Source organism: Sander lucioperca, chromosome 6 (assembly GCF_008315115.2).
Source record: "Sander lucioperca isolate FBNREF2018 chromosome 6, SLUC_FBN_1.2, whole genome shotgun sequence".
Taxonomy (NCBI): domain Eukaryota; kingdom Metazoa; phylum Chordata; class Actinopteri; order Perciformes; family Percidae; genus Sander; species Sander lucioperca.
The window spans coordinates 30392009-30412730 of record NC_050178.1 but is presented as its reverse complement, the minus strand read 5'-3'; the positions used below and the strand labels follow the sequence as shown (position 1 = coordinate 30412730).

The window sequence follows — 20722 nt, the reverse complement described above, 5'->3', positions numbered from 1 at the left end:
AAGCAGGGTGAAATCGTGTGCTCTCCTTTCTCTCTCCGTCTCCAGTCCTAGTCACATTCCTCGCAAACGTTCTGGCTTATGACAGAACGTTCCATTTCGGGGGGGGTAAAAAATTTGCCCCAGTTTTCTTGCGAACCTTTCGACCATGGCATGTGATCTACACGTAATGCCCCATACATTTTCTGTAGACTGCGTTTTATTGTCACCGACCATGGTAACGCACGAAATATCACATGGATAAGGCTACTAGCCGCTGATTCATAGCTCACGCATGCTGTGAGGCACACACTCTAAAGTTTTAATTTAGATTTCTTAATCAACTCATTAGGTCTATCCATCTGAATTATAAATGATGGAGTCTTATAATCCATCCCAAATAAATCTATTAAAGTGCCCACATTATAGGAAAACAGGTGATTGTTTTGTCTCTTGTGCTTCCCCACACGCATACAAACATGCTACCTTCGTGCTAGGTCATGTATCCGTCTACCTAGCTACTGATATTTCTTGGTCTTTAACCTAGCCTTACTTCGATCATGTATCTTACATAGCTACTGCGAGTCATCGGTGATCCTACCTATCTATCCTACGATCTCGTTGCTTCCTTACTACTACCCGAGCCATGTGCGTCTCTTGTATACCCTAGCGACCGAGCATTCTGGTCTCTTAACTACTACTCCGCATGTGATTCGTACCTAGCTACATGAATCACGTGAGCTTACCTAGCTACCGGAGCATGTGGTCTTACCTAGCTACCGACCATGTTGGTCTTACCTAAGTCCACCGAGCATGCTGATCTTCACCTAGCCTACCCTCATTGTGATATTCCTAGCTACCGAGCATGCTTCTCCTTCCCTAGCTACCGAGCATCTGATCTATCCTAGCGACCCTCGTGAGCATGTGATCTCCTAGCACTTAGCATTGTGCTACTCTGTCTCTCGCCAAAAGATGTTCTCTGAAGTGAGACAGGTCTCACGCTGACTAAACAAACCGAACCTCGAACACAGGGGACAAGAGGTAGCTGCAGCACAGTTGCACGCCGCAACATAACCTAACGCACGTCTCCGTATTATAACCGAGAGTGCTGATTACCGCGTGTGGTGCGCAGTCGCTCTATAAATCACACAATCCTTTCAGATATATAGTACTGCAGGGGGTATCGGAATGTGTTGCTCAACAAATGCAATTAAAAATTACGTCATCGCATATATCTCCTAAAATAATTATTACCTAATAATCGATGAATTCTATAGTGATGGCTTCTAAACTGTTGAAATCTTCCGCAGCATTTAGAATTCGTTCTATCTAGTCAACAGGCGGGTACAATAATCAAAAAAGCCTCGAGAAACCTGGGTTAAATCGACACAACTACTATACACTTACCGTCAACGTTGGGGGTCGCTACTTAGTCAAATGTCATTCCACTCCATTATAGACAATACCGCTGAGATCATCTGCATGCTTTTCTGGGGGGGGGTTTTTTTCGTACACCAGGGCACTGCAGTTTTCTTCCAGATACATTCATGTGTTTTGACATAATGTAACAGATTACTTACTGCTTACAAATGTCTACAAGGGTTCCCTCGACTGTTGTTAAACCAGAAGTGTCTGAAGAAACCGCTTGAAATCCATGTTTTTGTTCTAATGTCCTACCCAAATTAAAGTGGTACAGCTCGTCCATATACCTGACCATCGGGGTGCTGTCTGGTTAACTGTCATTCCTGGCAATGGTGATTTCGATGTGTGTGTGTGGTTGTCGTGTGTGTGTGGGTCGTGTGTGGTGTTGTGTGTTCGAAAGTGATGATGTGGGTGTGTTGTGTATGTGAGATCGTTCGTATTTTGTCGTTTTTTTTGGCTTTTTTCTCTTTGCAGTTTACAAAAGGGAAATAACAAAACGCACGACATCTTTTAGAAACAATATCAGATAAAATCCATTTCTGATCTCTTTGGCTTCTCTCTGGGATTCTTTCGGTCTGAGTTACAGCTCGATGACATGTGGCCTTATGCCCTGTGTTTGATCTGTCACCTTGCTCTATCTTTCCAGCAGTGTTATCTAATCCATTTTACAGATTATGACTTGCAAGACAACTGAAAAAACCTCCAATTCTAGCTCTCGCTCCACTCCAGATACAGGTCTCATCCAGAGTGTCAGAGGTATTAGGTATCTTATCCTATATATAGATATATATAATCTCTCCTCTTACTACTTGATCCCTACACATCTTCAATCGTATATACATATATCTATATTACTACTATATAGAATTGTTTTAGACCAAAAAAACATGGACTTTCAAGCGTGTCTTTCACAAACTTCTGGTTCCACAACAAGCCGCGAACTATCCCCTTTTTCGACATTATGTAACACATAATGTACATTCCCTCTCAGTACCAATATGTAGCTAACCCAGAATGTCTCATGCCCGAAACCTCTTGCCTTCTATCCTCCTCTGATTTCTACACAAAATCACACTGCTGTCTCACTGATCTTCATCTGCTCGCTTTCGTGTCTACAATTGGGACTCGCCTGACATGCGTACATCTGGTTGACTGCTGACCCCACAACTTCGGTTACCCTGAGAGTTTAGTGCGTGTTTCTCGTTACGTTGTGTGACGTCGACCGTGCCCTCACGCTCTCCGCTGCGGGAGCAGTGCCCCGGCCGTGCAGTGATCCATCTTCTCTGGAGCCGCAGCTGCAGTTTTCTCCCCGCTGAACTGTTTCCTAGCACTCCCACCATCCTGACACCCATAACTACATACGCAGCATCCCTCATCCCGTTAATAACAGTTTCATAACACACATACACGCACCTCTATCGAACATGTTTATAAACACCATCACTATTAACTCTCCACCTCCGTCCTACTGTTTATATACCACAACAACCAAAGCATCATGCCCACCGGGAATAGACACGTGGTTACTACACCAACCATCACAGCATCCTGTGTAATAGCATCGCGATTACATCAACATAACACTGTTATAACATGTCTTATGTTCATCCCTCTTAATTCATCCACTCCGTAAATTCTACCATCGGTCTCTATTCACCATCATCGCATGTCCCGTCTAATGTACATGGTTTATTCACACTCCCATTCTATACCTCCCTGCGGTGACACTAATTACACATTGTCTTTATCACACCCATATACGCTGTTAATACACCATGATGCTTGCTACAACACACATATTACACCGTGCGTTAATCACGATCTTCGTCTTCTTCAATCGTACTACACGAGACACCGTTATAACATGTTCTCGTCATCCCACATCTCACAGACCAGTCTGCACGGCGCGTCTGCATCCATGCTGTCATGTTCTCACACTCTCAACAACCCCTCGCGTGGTTTCACGGACGGGAGTTCTCTCGTCGTCATTACACAACATACCCCACCTGGGGAAGCTAACAGGTTCTTACACACAACCTCACACCGTGGGGCAATCAACAGCTGGGCATCTCTATACCCACGAGAATCAGCAACCCGTTTAGACCGACTGTTTATGACAATCAACAGACCACACCGTTCTAATCGCACTCATTGTGGGTCATCTAACAGCAGTCAGAGCAGCACCGCTGCTTAATACAGGCGTCAGCGGCAACACACCGACAGCATCCCCTCCGGTTCCAAGAACAAGCGTTCTACTACTCCCAAGAAAGACAGCACCCGTGACCGACAGGGTGTCCGCGTACGCCAACAGAAAGCCTCACGCGCGAATTCCACAGGGTGAGTATCCACCCAGCATCCGGCACCGCGTAACTAACCGAGACTGGTTAAGGCAGGTCCATCGAACAAGCGGCTAACAGGTCCTGGAAAACACAGAGAACAGCCGGTGCAAGACAGCCAGGGCGGGGGCCTCGATACACATCAACAGAGAACACCGGTGAATAACATCTTATAAGCACACACATGACACACGCCCATGAAGAACGACGGGGGCTGAGCCACACAACGGGACCGCCCGGCGCACCCGGGAGGACCAAACGCCTCCGGGATGTTCGGCGGGCGCTCTCCGAGAGCGATCGTCGGCCGGGACACACACACAACACACACACACCAGCGCTCCAACTCACACAGCACCCCACCCTCCACCGACACACACACACAGCAGCGAAGGACGCACTTCGGCAGCAAGTACGGTGGGGGCGCTGTGGTCGAGAAAAGAAGTTAAAACAGTATTTACATTTTACATCACGTTAAGAGTGCGCTTTATTTCAAATACCACCCTCAGACGCAGTCGTACCCCCTGCGGTCTCGTGGTGCGGTCAGGGCTCACCTGCAGTCAACTCGGCCATACCTCGGCCTCCTCGTCCAGGGTCCTTGCATGCGGCCTCCCAGCCTTGGCCGAGTTTCTAGCCTACAGGTGCGTTTCGGCGTGTACGTCCCTCTGCTTTCCATCCCCTGCTGATCTGCTATCCAGCTTCTCTTCTGCTCGTCCGTTGATTCTCGCCTCCTACGTCCATCTCCGCTCTTTCCCTTCTCCTCCAGCATCACGAACACTGATCACAACGTCTCGCACTCCCTTCCGACCCTCTGGCGCCTCCCCCGTGTCTCCTGGAAACACCTGCTCCAGTCTCCAATCAGTCAACCAGTGTATATAGGTTTTGTCCCAGCGCCTTTTCTCAGCACCAAACACAACTGCACCTTCCAAAGCTCTGTCCGTCTCTTCCAGAAAAATGCAGTTTTTCTTTTGTGAATAGTTTTGTCGGGCACAAAGCCTTCATTATGCGTCACGTTTGGCCTTAAAAATGGTGACTGGAATATGCGGCGATATCTTTATGACTTGTCCTCTTTCTATTCTGCACTGCAATTTTCCGGGAATTTACTCCCAAAAAACGTCGCGATTTTCATCCGTTGCTCGTTAATCTCGCTGGGTTTTGCAGCTGTTTTTTCGCGATGATTCATCACGTTTGCCCGGCTAAATTACGTCATTCTCATAACTCGTCTCCATGGCAACAGTGGGAATGTCTTCGCTTCTTGCTGCGTGAAGTAAACGCACTCTCTCTCTCTTCTGTCTCTGTATCTCTACTCTCTCTTCTGTCGTCCATCTCTCTCCCTCCTCCCTCTCTCGTCACCTCATGTCTCTCTCCTATCTCTCTCTGTCCTCTCTCTCCTCTGGGGTCTCTGGTCTCTCTCTGTCCTCTCTCAAATTCAAAGATGCGTTATATATCATAAACATATTTATTTTACACACCGTATTGCTTACGCAGACGGATAGTATAAGGTGCACAGCATTTTTCAACTTTCTTGCTTCAAGATGAAGTAGACGACAAAACTGCCAGCGACATTTTTTTGCAGATTTCACACATGCCGGTCTAGTTATACACAGACGCATCGCAACAGTACACCCCGCCCCCCGCATATAATTTTGCCGGAAAGCGGCATCACTTCACATGATGCCCAATGGTTGAAAGGCGTATTTTGAATAAATAAATATGCGTTCTTTTTGTACTTTGTATACCGAAAAACTATTAACAATCTAGGTGGCAGGAAGTTTGAGCCTAGATTATTCGACTTGTGAACGCTTACTCGTAGACATCGCCATAATCTACAGGTATGTTGTTCTGGAGGGACTGTGGGATTCACACGTGCTATGACCTCTCTATAGATATGGACACAGTCGTAGGTACGATGAGTGATCTGGTGAGACTTTCGTGCTACATGGCTCCTGTTCTAAGCTATAGATGAACACGAAAACACAAGGTTTGTACCTTTCCTCCGTTTCTTCTCCCTCCCTGGTGCAACGGCCGGCGTCCGCCGATCTGCTGCCAAGCCCTCCCCACCTGCACAGAAATTTTCTATTCTTTAAATCATATAATTCTCAGTTTGACATGCATAGTCATTCTGTGTGCCTTTCTCAGAAAACGACACTAACAATGATTTGTCACCCAGGTGCGGCATAGCACTGTCGTACACATTGTATGTACCTGTGTATGCCGTGTGGGAAACTATAGATGTATCGTGAGGATTTACACTATACCATTTATATTCCGAACTAATTGCTCTTGTTAATGATTGAGCCTTTACATCTTTCAAAGTTAACCCGCAACAATTCGCAAACTTGACCCCAATGTGTGTGTTGAGAATTACAGTTTTCTGGTGCTTGCTAATTCATTCAGTACATGTGTCAATTGTTGCGCACATTCTAGTAAAGTTCACCTCTGTTCTACTTACATGGCAGTAGGACGGCAGTCACTTAAACGCACAATGCACTAATGGAAAAACCATCATGAAACTCCAATCTTAGTGTGAAGATAGTGCGTAACATAGAATTACCTTTAGCTGCCTGACCCCAGTGGAATTATGGGCTCGTTCACCAGACTGTACCAATAGATGAGAATTGACTGCCCCCTGTGTGTGACACAACATTATAAAGGTGTTGATGTAACAACCCAAAAGTAGAAGTTATGGTGAACTGGCACCCCTGCTGAGCTGTGGATACCGAGCAAAAGTGTTAAACAGTAGAATGTATCTGCCTCTGCCTGGGGGGGATGTGTCCAAGGCCAGGCTACCCCGTTGCGACCACGTGCATGTTATGTCGTTCGAGGAGCAATGCGTCTGTGCATCGCATCGCGCTGTGGGACGTGCATGTGAAGGGAGATGATATCTAACAGTTAGAATTATCTTTTGGCCAGACCCTGTTGCAAATGACATGGATGTAATACTCACGAACCTCGAGACAGTTAAGCCGGGGTGTCCCTGTGCGGCAATGTGGACAGGAACCGATCCTCCATGGTCATCAATGTACATGCGCTACCCTTGCAATATGATAAACAATGAAAAAGGTTCATGTTATTGTCTCACAAACCAGTTGTCACAAATGTGGCACTGACAGATGTAAACAGTAAATCCACTGCCCCCTCTGGTGGCAGTGCGACAGGCGGATGCAAGCAGTAGACTGAACTGTCGCCCTGTGGCAGTGGACAGGACGGAAATCAGGTAGGAATGCGACTGCGCCCCCTTGGACATGACATGTCTGTGCAGGTATGTATATTGGGACAAACTAGATCCCTTGCGATCTCGTGGCCTTGAGGCACGCTGTGGGCTAGTGACAGATTGTATACCAGTAGTAAGCACTGCGCCACCCCTGGTGAGGCACACACACAGTGCACATGGTATGTGTCAAATCAAGGCGGTACATTGTATCTGCGCCTCTGCTCAGCCCTGGAGGTGGGCAGTGCTGTCTCTAGGAGGAACCGTATAAGACTCGTGATCGGCTGCCCCTCACTATGGTGTGAATTTAATGGCGCAGATTAACACTTTTACATGCACTATATCCGTGTCCCATTCTCATTAGGGACTGAGCCCCCTAAAGGTCTGATCCTAGAGTCGCCCCTGCTGCTACTTCATACTTGTACTCCACTACACCACAGAGGGAAATGTTGTCATGGTTACTGCACTACATTTATCTGACAGCTTTTGCTTTATTGCTCCACGCTGGGCTTGTTTCTGCAACAGCTCATTGAGTATCAGATACAATTAAAACTATTGAGGAAGTATGTTCCTTTGACATTGGTCCAGTATTAAACGAGATCGCTGCAGTCGGCAACGGTGAAACAAGCTACAATGTAAGTTAATAGGACGTCAGTTGTCCAGCTTGTATTTACGTTCATAAAAGTGCTCGTTTTGCCGCTGACAGGCTCAGATTATTATTTTAAGTGTCTGAAGACATTATGGAAAGGATTTCTAAGGAGGTCGACTTTTCTGTTAAAGAGTAAGATCCTTTTTTTAAAACATAAAAAGTCTGCGAAATTGCGTTGGCTAAACCCACCAGACTCCATGTAAATAAACATAACACAATAATCATTTTAGCATCGTAAAATATGGACATTCTAAAACATCTCTGAGCTCTGAGCAGCACTCTGGCTGTCTTGAGCCGGCGCGTGTAGGGTGCACGAGTCAGCGCGACGCGCTTGTCAATGTTTTCTTTCTTTCATTCCAATTTCGGGTCTGTCAGTCACAGTGAAAACCAGGGACATTTCTGGGGACAGCTCCAGCCGGGGACAGGTCACTGAAACCGGGGACGTCTGGTCACCCTAACATAGTACATCAGGGAAACAACCACATTTAGTTTTAAGATGCAGACAATACAATATGTTAACATTTGTGCAAAAGCAACAATTATGTCAACAAAATGTAAAAGAACTCTCTCTCTGTCTCTCTCCCTCTCTGTCTCTCTCCCTCTCTGTCTCTCTATCTCTCTCTCTGTCTCTCTCCCTCTCTGTCTCTCTATCTCTCTCTCTGTCTCTCTCCCTCTCTGTCTCTCTCCCTCTCTGTCTCTCTATCTCTCTCTCTGTCTCTCTATCTCTCTCTCTGTCTCTCTCTCTCCTTCTCTCAGCATCCTCCCCCCGTCTCAGACCCTCCTCCTCTTCTCGCTTTCTGTCTATTTCTGTTTCACACTTGTTGTTTTCATTTACACCTCTCTCTCTCTCTCTCTCTCTCTCTCTCTCTCTCTCTCTCTCTCTCTCTCTCTCTTTCTCTCTCTCTCTCTCTCTCTCTCTTTCCCTCTCTCTTTCTCTCTCTCTCTCTCTCTCTCTTTCCCTCTCTCTCTCTTTCTCTCTCTTTCTCTCTCTCTTTCTCTCTCTTTCTCTCTCTCTCTCTCTCTCACTCTCTCTCTCTTTCTCTCACTCTCTCTTTCTCTGTCTCTCTCTCTCTCTCCCTCCCTCTCTCTCTCCCTCTCTCTCCCTCTCAAGATTCAAAAGATGCAATTTTCTTAACAACATTGTCAAAGTGTCCAGGAAAATACAATAATCAATAATAACATGATAAACTAAAATGTGTGTGTGTGTACGTCGAGTGTGAAGTTGTTTAGAATGGAAAAAATGTAACTTTTAAGCAATGTACAGTGGGGCTCGAAAGTTTGGGCACCCCAGCTAAAAATGTGTATTAATGTGCATAAAGAAGCCAAGAAAAGATGGAAAAATCTCCAAAAGGCATCAAATGACAGATTAGACATTCTTATAATATGTCAAAAAAAGTTATTTTATTTCCATCATTTACACTTTCAAAATAACAGAAAACAAAAAAAATGGCGTCTGCAAAAGTTTGGGCACCCTGCAGAGTTTATAGCATGCACCGCCCCCTTTGGAAAGCTGAGACCTGACAGTGTCATGGATCGTTCTCAATCATCGTCTGGAAAGACCAGGTGATGTCAGTCTCAAAGGTTTTAAATGCCCAGACTCATCTGACCTTGCCCCAACAATCAGCACCATGGCATCTTCTAAGCAGTTGTCTAGAAAACTGAAACTGAAAATAGTTGATGCTCACAAAGCAGGAGAAGGCTATAAGAAGATAGCAAAGCGTTTTTAGATGCCAATATCCTCTGTTCGGAATGTAATTAAGAAATGGCAGTCATCAGGAACAGTGGAAGTTAAAGCAAGATCTGGAAGACCAAGAACAATATCAGACAGAACAGCTCGCAGGATTGTGAGAAAAGCAAGTCAAAACCCACATTTGACTGCACGATCCATCCAGAAAGATCTGGCAGACGCTGGAGTTGTGGTACGCCATTCCACTATAAAGAGATACTTGTACAAATATGGTCTTCATGGAAGAGTCATCAGAAGAAAACCTCTTCTACGTCCTCACCACAAAAATCAGCGTTTGAAGTTTGCAAATGAACATATAGACAAGCCTGATGCATTGTGGAAACAAGTTCTGTGGACCGATGAGGTTAAAATAGAACTTTTTGGCCGGAATGAGCAAAGGTACGTTTGGAGAAGAAAGGGCACAGAATTTAATGAAAAGAACCTCTGTCCAACTGTTAAGCATGGGGGTGGCTCAATCATGCTTTGGGGTTGTATTGCAGCCAGTGGCACAGGGAACATTTCACGAGTAGAAGGAAAAATGGATTCAATTATAGTCCAAAATTTTGGATGCTAACTTGATGCCATCTGTGAAAAAGCTGAAGTTAAAGAGAGGATGGCTTCTACAAATGGATAATGATCCTAAACACACCTCAAAATCCATGGTGGATTACATCAAGAGGCGTAAACTGAAGGTTTTGCCATGGCCTTCACAATCTCCTGACCTCAACATAATAATAATCATAATAATCTATGGATAGACCTTAAAAGAGCAATGCGTGACAGACAGCCCAGAAATCGCAAAGAACTGGAAGACTTGTGTAAGGAAGAATGGGCGAAGATACCTCAAACAAGAATTGAAAGACTCTTGGCTGGCTTCAAAAAGCGTTTACAAGCTGTGATACTTTCCAAAGGGGGCAGTACAAGGTATTAACTCTGCAGGGTGCCCAAACTTTTGCAGATGCCATTTTTTTGTTTTCTGTTTTCTGTTTTTTTGAAAGTGTAAATGATGGAAATAAAATCTGACTTTTTTTGACATATTATAAGAATGTCTAATCTGTCATTTGATGCCTTTTGGAGATTTTTCCATCTTTTCTTGGCTTCTTTATGCACATTAATACAAATTTTTACCTGGGGTGCCCAAATTTTCGAGCCCCACTGTACATTACAGTTGAATACTCTGTAATACCTGTACCTGGAACTCTGTACCAGTATCTAACTGTACCTACTTTCTCTCTGAAATAACAAAGAAATAACTTCACCTGTAAACCAATGTATCCTCTTTTACATTTAGTTATTCAGGAACATTTCACACCACACACAATAACAAACTTTGTTACAGCGCTGCTGTATATTCAACGTCACTGACAAGTTATTGATCAATAGAAAATGTATTTAAAAGTAGAAAACGTTACACTTTCAAAAGGTTTTGTTTCCGTAACACAAGGCGAAGCCTTGGTCCAGTTAGAATACTTTTAATACTCTCAAATACTGTTTGTTGTGTGGAAATGTGGAGACATGCCTCGTTTGCATAATTATTCTTTGTAACCTTTATGTAACCTTTCGTTACGCAGTTAAAGAGGCAGGACACAGTTTATTTATTTAAATCCTCTTTAGTTTGCCTTTTCACAGGGAGGATGTTGAAACACAAGAGGAGACGCAGTTAGAAGTTTTCTCAGACATCTTGCATTACAATATGCTGAAAGGTTGAAATAGCAATAATTCGTCCTTATACGTTACAAAACCTCCTCCACATCACCGGAGTCCCCAGTGTCCTCTCCGTCTGTTTCTCTCTCTGTTTACCAAAGTCATCAGGAGATTATTTGGTAAACCCGCCTGCTGCTCATATCTGTTCATATTTGAACAGCGTGATTACACGACAAGCATTTCTACACCAGTAAACCAGGCGACCCAAAGATTGGAAGAAATGGTTTAGCCCCCAGAGGGTTAATATGAATGTGGTTTCTGAAGTTTGTCCCCTTTGACAGGTGTTCATGAAACAGATAATATGAAAATAATGAGTTTTTTTTTTACATTTACATAGACGTTTTGTCCCTTTTTATGATGTTTTATTGTCTTTTTGTGGAAGATTTGTTGTTTGTCGTTTTTGTCCCTGTTTTGTGTATATTCAGCATCACTATAAATGTATTGATCAATAGAAGACGTTACATGTGATACTCATAGCAAGTATTGCCTCGGTCCGGATTGACTTACCGTTCGGTCCGGACTTTATGAATGTGGTTTCCTAACTTAAGATAAGATATAAGATAAGATATACTTTATTGTCCCCAAAGGGAAATTTGTTTTGGACTCTGTCCGTACCGCAGCTTTACAAAGACAACACAAAATACAGAAAATAAGCATCTCTCAACACATACTCTCATGCAACACAAAACATGCTCTCATATACATTTCAATCAGGAGAGACTTCGTTGCAGATATGCAAAGATTTATTGTACGAATGCATGATATGACATGTACAGTCTTTGGAGATTAGACTCCATCATTATGAAATGATATATAATTAGGGGGTTAGAAAGCCAGAAGCTGATCCTCCGATGGAGTCGGAGGAGGGTTGTGCTCTTAGCCTGAAATGACAACTGAGCAGCTCGTGAAATTCAAGGCCGCTTCTGATTGGTTAAAATAAAAGTGAACGCCTCTAACAGCTGTTCAGTTTTAGAAGAGAGAGAAATGTGATTAAGTTTAGAAGTCTTCCTGCAAGAATTTACGCTGAGCTCCATTAGACAGGTACCTGTCTGGCATTTTTTAATTGAACAACCCTGTCGGCTGCATTCTCCGCAGTAAGTGTAGCACAGCCCTTGCACAATGAGATATTGCACAACTAACCTATTGCACAACCCCAATAGCCTACGTATTGTACGACCTAGCCAGCCTACATGTTAGTGTTGATAAGCTTAATGGACATAGGCACAAATGAGTGTTTATATCGGTTTAGCCTGCATTTAGGAACCCTGAATCTTCTACCAGAGGGTAAAAGCTGAAATTCTGGGTGAAGTATGTGGGTCGGATCGGAAACTACTTTTTCCACTTTGACAGGTTTTCATGAAACAGAGAATATGTGCTGAAAGTGTCCCTGCGGTTCCTTCAACTTTCCCTTTTCTGTTTTCTCTTCATTCATGCTGGAGTAATGTTCATAATGAGCCGGGATAATCTGAACACTTCGCCCTTTCGTTGCTTTATAATTAAAGAGGGAACACAACAGACTCGTGTCGCTGACATTTCCCGGCTCGTCCGCTGCTACTCACTCGCCTCTTCTCTGCAATCATTTCTATCCCGACATGTTCTCCTGGTGGAGAGAGCTAGAGGAGGAACACAAGAAGACAGGATGAAGCAGGAGAGTCTCTCTCTGTGTGAGGTGTCATGGCCGCTGTGATGAAAAGGTCAGAGGAGATTTCAGTGGAAAATGTCAGCGCTTTTCCACGTTGGCTCCTTTGGATCCCTCCTGTGATGGACGCAGATGACCTATGTTCAAAAGTCAGCTGTTGTACTAAAGTTCTTTCTTCAATAATAACTGTTTGAACAGAGATAAAAACCACAGATTGTAACAATAATCGACGTGGTGTCGTTGGCATCACCCATTGGTTTGTGGACTGCCGTTTTTTTTTTTAGAGCCTTGTGTTTGGAATTTTGACCGTCGTCATCTTGGTTTTTTGGGGCCAGAAGTGACTATATTTGGAGACCAAGAGGGTGGAGCTAAAGCGTGATTCATGCTCCTGTGTTAAATCGACTCTGTGGGTACGTGAAGATGCCGACCCTACATTGTAGCCTGACGTGTACCTCTCGAAAAATGTAACTACACATCGTGGCGGCCGTGGCTAGCATTGCATTTCCCCCGACTCATTTCCTGGTTCTCCTTTTCCATAAACAACATGAAAGGGGGAGAGAGAGAGGGAGGAAGGGTGTTAGGTCTTGTGGAAAGCCCCACTATAAAAGATGATGCAGAGAGGTTGGAGGCAACCCTGATATGACGTGTTTGTGTTGCTAAAGTGCTTCTGGTGTTTTTGTCAGGTACCAAACATCCAGTCTCACATCTCAGACTGCATTTGGAGTAAAGTCTGGCTACGCTGTTCATCTGTTCTGGGATAGGGGGAAACTCTCCCTAGCTTGTTTGTTTCCCTTGAAACCAATTACGACTGTAGTGGACGGCACCAAGCTCCAGATGCAGCGACAGTGCTCTTACAGAAAAGATAGAGAAAGTGGAAGGGGAGAGACATCCTGAGGTGCCGGATGTCAGGCTGTATCCCAGAACTGTACATCATTTAAGTCAGACTAAACATGTAACACGATAGAGTTGTTCCGATACCATTCTCATCAGGCAGAAAGTACAAAGTTCCTCTGGCCTGGAAAAACATTTACAAGAAAATCCCTCATTCTCTCTGCAGTAATCGCTCTGAATATTATAAAATAGACACTGTTCAATGAAATGGCGATGTGTAGAGTATGCTTCAGTTTCGAGGGGACTAGTGTTGCCAATTTCAGTTTCACTAATGTTTCATGTTGTTACTATTTAAAATATATCTTTTTCCGTTATGATTGACTGTCAACTGGATGATTAAAGGTTATACAACATTCATTGTCTGCATATCACATTCATACAGGGTTAGTAGTATATATCTGTTAAAAAATTGTAAATGTATATATTATTTTTAGTGCACTAGTATCAGATTGGTTCTCAGTATCGACCAATACGCAAGTTTGGGTATTAGAATCAGTTTCAGGAAGGAAAAAATGGTATTGGAACATCTCTATAACTCGAGCGTTTCCTCCTCTAACAGTTTGTCCTCTTTCTTTCTTCTTCTTGTTCAGGATCTCTCGGGCTTCCTCTGTGCTGCTCTCTGACCCCTGTTTCCAGCTGCACTCCATCCAGCATCTGTTAGGAGAGGGAGCAGACTCCTCCGGCCCCCCGGCAGCCGTCACCTCAATCCCTGCCGCCCCCCGTCCAGTCGTCGGGTCCCTGGTGTCGGCCGTGGCCCCGGTGATCCCTGCAGCTGCTGCAAACACCGGCGCTTCAGAACGCAAGCACTTCTCCCTGCACGCATGTGAGTCAACTCCACCGATTCCACACATCACACTGTCTCCAGATGTTTTGTAAGTAGTTTAAAGTCTTTAGTGTCTCCAGGTGTTTTTAAAAAGTAGTTTAAAGTCAACTGAGATACATTGTGGGTAATGTAGGCTTTGACAAGGAAGAAGACTATGTGAAACTTTGTTTTAAGCTGTCTATCATGAGTCTGATAGAGTTTCAGGTGCTCTGGATCTATCAGAACTTCGTTGTTTCCTGTGAATCTCTTGCATATAAAATGTTTTGGTTCATGGCTGCTAGTTTGAAAACGATCTCTTATAAGCTATTACGAAAATAGTTCACTGAGTTTCTGAAAACATTTGAGGCGAGAAAAAAAGCCATGCTGCTGGCAGACTGAGTCGGGCTCGACGCCCCTCAGTAGCATAAAGTGCATCCAACTTTATGCAAATGAGAAGCGGGAAACTCAACATCCCGTCTCTCGAAACGCACGCGGTGCTACCAGAATGCATTGCACGACTGCTTGGAAAAAACAATGAAAAAAGGCGATGATTCATTTCTGGACATTTAAGACACAAACCATGAACACAACTTGATGGGGAAACGGACATCTTCATCACGACATTCAGAAGCACAAGTCTCTTTTCCAAAGATGCATGAAAAACATAAAAAACAGCTAAAGAGTTTTCTTTAACTTTTTTATTAGGGATGCACCTGAATCCAGGATTGGGCTTCTGATTCGGCTGAATATTGGGCTTTTTGACGGGGTTCAGTTATTGCCGAACCTTAGAATTTTTTTCTACCGAACCCTACGCTTGCACTCCACGCGCTACGCTGGTCGCCGTAATGACGGCGCCGTTGATTACGGGAAGGTGTTTACGTAGGTGGAGCGTTCAATGCAGTAGGCTGTGAGAAAGTGGAAATGGAACTGGTGAGCAGAAAAAGTGTAGTTTGGCAGAACTTTCAGTCAAAAGAAGACCATTCAAGTCCAGCTACATGTTCAATCTGTAATGCTGATTAGTCTGGTGGTGGCGAGGACCCTAAACTATACACAACATCACCTCTGTTACAACATCTGGTATGAAACATCTGGAAGAATACGAGTTGTGATGAAGGAATCTACAGACAGCAGCCAGAATGCAGCAACTTCAGGTACGGCAAAGGAAGGACAGTCACTGTTTACTTCATTAATGAGTTTACTGTGTTCATGGACAGAGGATGGGATGAGGATTCAGCAGAATCTCAACCAGTGGATTCGGTATTCGGCCGAACCCCAAAAATCTGGATTGGGTGCATCCCTAGTTTTTATGCATGAAAACCATGTTAAACAACGTACTTTCAAACGTGTCTGTAGGGTTAGACTTTAAAAGATTTATTGACATTCATGATTCAAATTAGTTTTTATAATTTTGGAGACCTGCATGAATAAGGGTTAAGTATTTTCTGGTTGGAGACCCAAAGATTATAAAGATATTCAGGGCCAGATGTACGTACATTTGTGAATGTAGCGTTATCAGCGCCATGGCCAACCCGCAGAAAGCGCACGCTGTGATACATCAGCTCACATCGTATTTACCAAACCTGCAGTTCATCGGGTAATCAGCACCTTTCTCCGCCCACTATACCGTAAATTGCGCTGTAGCAAAGTGTTAAGTACTGTTGCTATGATACGGCTGAGTGCAGACTGTGATGTTCCCACTGCTGATGCTAGGACTGTTTGAAATGATCCTGATGCCAATATTTGTAATGTAGCGAGGAGTTTAACAGCTGCTGGAATATGGAGATATGTCATCTTTGATTTCTTCCATTAACTGTAATATTGCATGGCTGCTTAATCTGTAACGCTTAATGATTTCGTGTTCACTCAACTGAAAAAGTGTTTTGCTTTTAAGAGGCAGAGAATTTTTACCGCAAAATAGAGGCACGCTGTCACGGGAGGTTTTTGTACATACCGCGGAATAAATAATTAGGTGCACTTTGCGCTTCCCCTCCCATCTCTTTATGGGAAACTCCCACTTTCCCCTGGACCCTCCTGTGAATGCATGACACGGAAATGCGCAATTTGCCATTTGCCGTGCTTTTACGCGCACATTGTGAAACAAATACGCCTGAAGTGGGCGCAAAAGCGTTAGTAGATCTGGCCCTCTGTGTTGGAATATATTTAGTCTCAAGGGACGTATGTGGACAGTCAGAGAAGTTAAAGCTGGATTCAGTCTGTTCTCTCAGAGTGAATCAGTCAGATGTTGGGCTCAGTCTGTGCAGTCTGGAACACAGACCGTTATGTTCTTAATGTAATTTAGACTTCACTTTAATTTAGTTTTCAGCTGCAGTCACATTTATCTTGTCCACAGTGCACGAATGATGAACAATTAACTTTGTTTATGCTGCAGATGAGATTTTCTCTGTTGTTATTGTGGAAACTGAAGTCCTATATGTGTTTATCCTTCAGGCAGACTGCGTGTGATTGGTTGGGACGAGACGTGTCGATAAATAATCACAAACACAAACATGCTGCACAGAGAGCAGTTAGTTATTGATAAACTTTTAAACTGACGAACCAGTTTATGATGAATGTCTTATTAATTTAGTTTCAGAGTTGTTTTCTTTAAATCTTTTGACACGTGTATATATTTTCTAATCGGTACAGAAAGGCCAGGCAATATGGGCAGGGCAATCTGTAAACTGATCATTGCTTAAATACACGTTTTTGCGATGTGTCTTAAAGAATGCAGCCGTACATAGACTGTTGGGATCCAAAGATTCAACTAAGTACTCAAACTTCCACATTAATAATCAGTTTCAGACAGAACGGACTCATACAACACGTCTGAACCAGTCGTTCATAAGACACATTTGTACAAATTTTCACTGGTACGTGACACTGGGCAAGAAATGTGTTCATGTGACTGTGTGTTACCTGAATGTTTCAGACTGATCTAAGATGTGATTGGGCTTCATGGTGAGAGAAGTAACAGACAGACTAGTCTGTATAAACAGAAGAACATTTCTAGGGTTGGGTATTGTTTGGGTTTTTTCCAATACTGGTGCTAAAACAATAGTTTTAAAACGGTGCCGGTGCCTGAACCGATACTTTAAAAAAAATAGGGTAATAGGGAATAGGGTATTTTACAATAACTTTGAATACACCACGAGGCTTACTAGTTTCAAGTGAACGCACGTCTGTGTTGTTTTTCCGACAAAGGCAGCTGCAGACTGCTTAAAGTCCTGCTGTTGGAATCCTCTACTGTGAAATACAGACACACTTTCTACCGTTTAGCTGTCAGCATTATAACGTATTTAATCCAGCTCCTAGCTAATGGTAGGCTAACTTTAGCTGCTGCTAAGTGTAGTGTTAACTAGCGTCACGTGCAGCGATGCTCCTGTTGCCTCTAATGTCTGTTTCGGAGCATCAGAGAGCAGCGCAGAGGGCATTTAAGTGGCACCGAAATGAGACACCGAAATCTGCGTTGCTAGTAGATACCGGTTGTTTAGGCACCGGTGCTGTATAAACACAGAGTTTCGGGATCCAACCCTAAACATTTGTGTTTCTGTTCTCAAACTCGCCGTTCTCTTCGGGAAACAACAACAAACTTTGAACTAGCGAGCTAGACCCTGAAAATACAACACCTACAACAGCTACTCAACTGTGTACCTAGTTTGGATCAATGACAGTTCATTTCCAGGATAATCGCTCCGGTGTTGCTGTTCTCCTCGGGAAACAACAAACTTTGAGCTACACACTGAAAATATCAAGTTTAGAAGAAGATGTGGATGTTTCAACAACTCAGGTCTGCTTGGTTCTTTCAGGGAATGATTGTAAAGATTTATAAAGAATATGTTTAGATCATTTCCTCTCTAACTGGGACATTTTGGAACTGATTGGTGGGATTGCTGTGGAGGAGTACACATGGAGATACACTGGTAAGAGCCAATGAGGTTTAACCATGTATCAGCTCATTAAAATAGCTCATGTTACTGTATTGTGTCAACAGTTATTCTGCGTTCCAGACGCAATTTTTAGCCCGTAAGTTACGTCTTCAAGTCACGACTCACGACTTGGTAGCGTTCCAGGCAAAAGTCACGAGCTGGCTAGCTAAACATTGTGCCGTTGGCAGGGTTCAGGTTAGGCTACCTAACGTTAACATTAGCTAGCGGCTACCTAACGTTGACGTTAGCTAGCGCTAGCTGATAGTAGCGATTTTTAGTCGGCAACATATTTTGGGCCTCATTTCATAAACATAACCTGTAGTAGTACACAATCGTATGTGTATTGTTTTGATTACAATGTGCGGAATTACTTTACGTTGCCTATTTATGTCTATTTATTTCTATTTCTCACCGTTAATCACCGGCGTCTGTACAGCATCAACAGGGGTCACCATTGTTGTTTATGTGTGTGTGACATCAAGAACTGTAACTGGGAGTATCTGGTACCAGTTCACTGGTAGTAAGTTAGGGGTTTGACTGCTGTTCCAGGGCACTTTCACGGTAGAAGGTTGTGAAAACACGAGTTAGGGTTGCCTGGAACGCAGCATTAACTTCATTTAATATTGGATGTGGCGTTTTCTTTTGCGGGGTGCAAATGTTCCACCAGAACCAGTTCCTTCCTGAGACTATTAAGCAGAGCCACCTTCGCTGCCAAGAAATGCAAACAACCCAGAGAGTTTGTTTCTCTAATCCCAGAATGCATCGCTGGTGTAGCCCGACCTTCTTCCCCAGCGCTGTGGAGACAGAGCTGTACATGAGAGACTACAGACAGACTGACAGACACATACATCAGCTGGCTGGTGTTTTATGTGAAAACATAAGAAGGACACATTGATTCTGTCACTCTGCAGACACATAACTGGATGTTCTTTCTGTTGTTTCATCACCGTTGAATAACCAGAATGAATGGCGAGCGGCAGCGTCACAATATTGAGATTCAGTCTGTCAGTGTGTGTGATGCACACATCCAGCCGGTGCCCTGGTGTCGAGCTGTCGCCACGGGGGACGGCCTGGTCACCACGGCATCTTCCTCTGTTACCATGGGAACACAAGCCGTTTCCATGGCCACCTTCATCTGAAGCATTTACTCTGTCCGTGTGTCTGTGGAGGTCATCCTGGATTTATAAAGATGTCATAAATGCTTTAGAACACACTATAATGTAGTATGGAGACATTTATATTATGTTATATATTATACTAGTGGTTCTCAAACTTTTTTCAATAATGTATAATGAAGGAAGGAAGGCATTTAGGCAAGAACAGGTCGAAAATAGTGACAAAAAGTGACAAAAACTTTAAAAACAGCGAAAAAAGCACTCACGTACCCCCTGCAGTCCTCCAAAGTACCCCTAGGGGTACACGTACCCCCATTTGAGAAACTGTATTATGCCATCGGTTTACAAAATATGATGCATCTTTTCTGATTAAACCGCCCAAAAGGATATGAAGTATTGATGAATCAGTAATATTGGTGTAATAATATAATAGTTAGAGCTGTGTATTGACAGGAATCTGCCGATACGATACAGGGCTTATGATTCAATATATTATAATTTCTTTGTCTAATTTAAAGTAGAAAGTAGAGCTGCGAGAGATGAGCAAAATATGCGATAATGTTGTTGAATATTGCGATAACGATATTACTTGCAATAAATAAACAGATAATTAACTCAGTTCTGTACTCAACAAACTGCCTGTTGAATTTAAAACAAATGAATGGAAAACATTTCTAACATTTTTATTAAACAAATGGAACATTGAATTAAATATAAAAGGACCCACTAAAAAGAATAACAGTTACATTTATAAAGTGCAGTTTTCTGCTGATATTTTCTTTCAAGTAACACAAAAAATCTCTGTGTCTTTCTGAGTTTATTGCGATGACGATATATTGTGCAGCTCTAATATGAAGTGAGGTCACGTTTCAAAAAATGGCTCCTTTGCGGATTAACATCTTCACATGAAAACAACTGGGCTCATTAAATCCACACCAGTCTCAGCTTTCCAGTCAGACCCAATTAATGCCTCTCTGAGGCTGTTTAGGGACCTCATATGCAGAAATAGTCAAATACGCCATTTTAGAATGTAATTACACATTTATACTGTAAAGCAGAGACTCGCGGGTACCCAGAGAATCCATTTTCATTCAGATACAGTATCTGGAGGTCAGAGCCATAGGCGTAATTTAAAGGGGGATGGCAATAATCAAAACTGGCAAGTGCCCCCCCTATTATAATTTTTTTCCACAAATTGTTGCAGAAAAAATCACCAGAATGCAGGAAATCAAGTGTTTGATTCACTTAAAATGTCAATTTTGCTCAAAGGTGGAGATCTCAAACACCTGAATCTCAAAATCTCAAAATTATTTTGATAAATTGTGTCA

At 43.3% G+C, this 20722-nt stretch overlaps 1 protein-coding gene across 1 annotated transcript in view; it reads left to right on the top strand.

Annotated features, from left to right (window-relative positions):
- The first annotated feature begins 3262 nt into the window (after nt 1-3262).
- Nucleotides 3263-20722, top strand: part of LOC116039958 — a 54563-nt gene continuing 37103 nt past the window's right edge. The window contains exons 1-4 of the mRNA XM_036002573.1: nt 3263-3420; nt 3598-3735; nt 4241-4372; nt 14142-14374. Coding sequence (XP_035858466.1) covers nt 3263-3420; nt 3598-3735; nt 4241-4372; nt 14142-14374 — 661 coding nt within the window. The remainder of the gene's footprint in view (nt 3421-3597; nt 3736-4240; nt 4373-14141; nt 14375-20722) is intronic.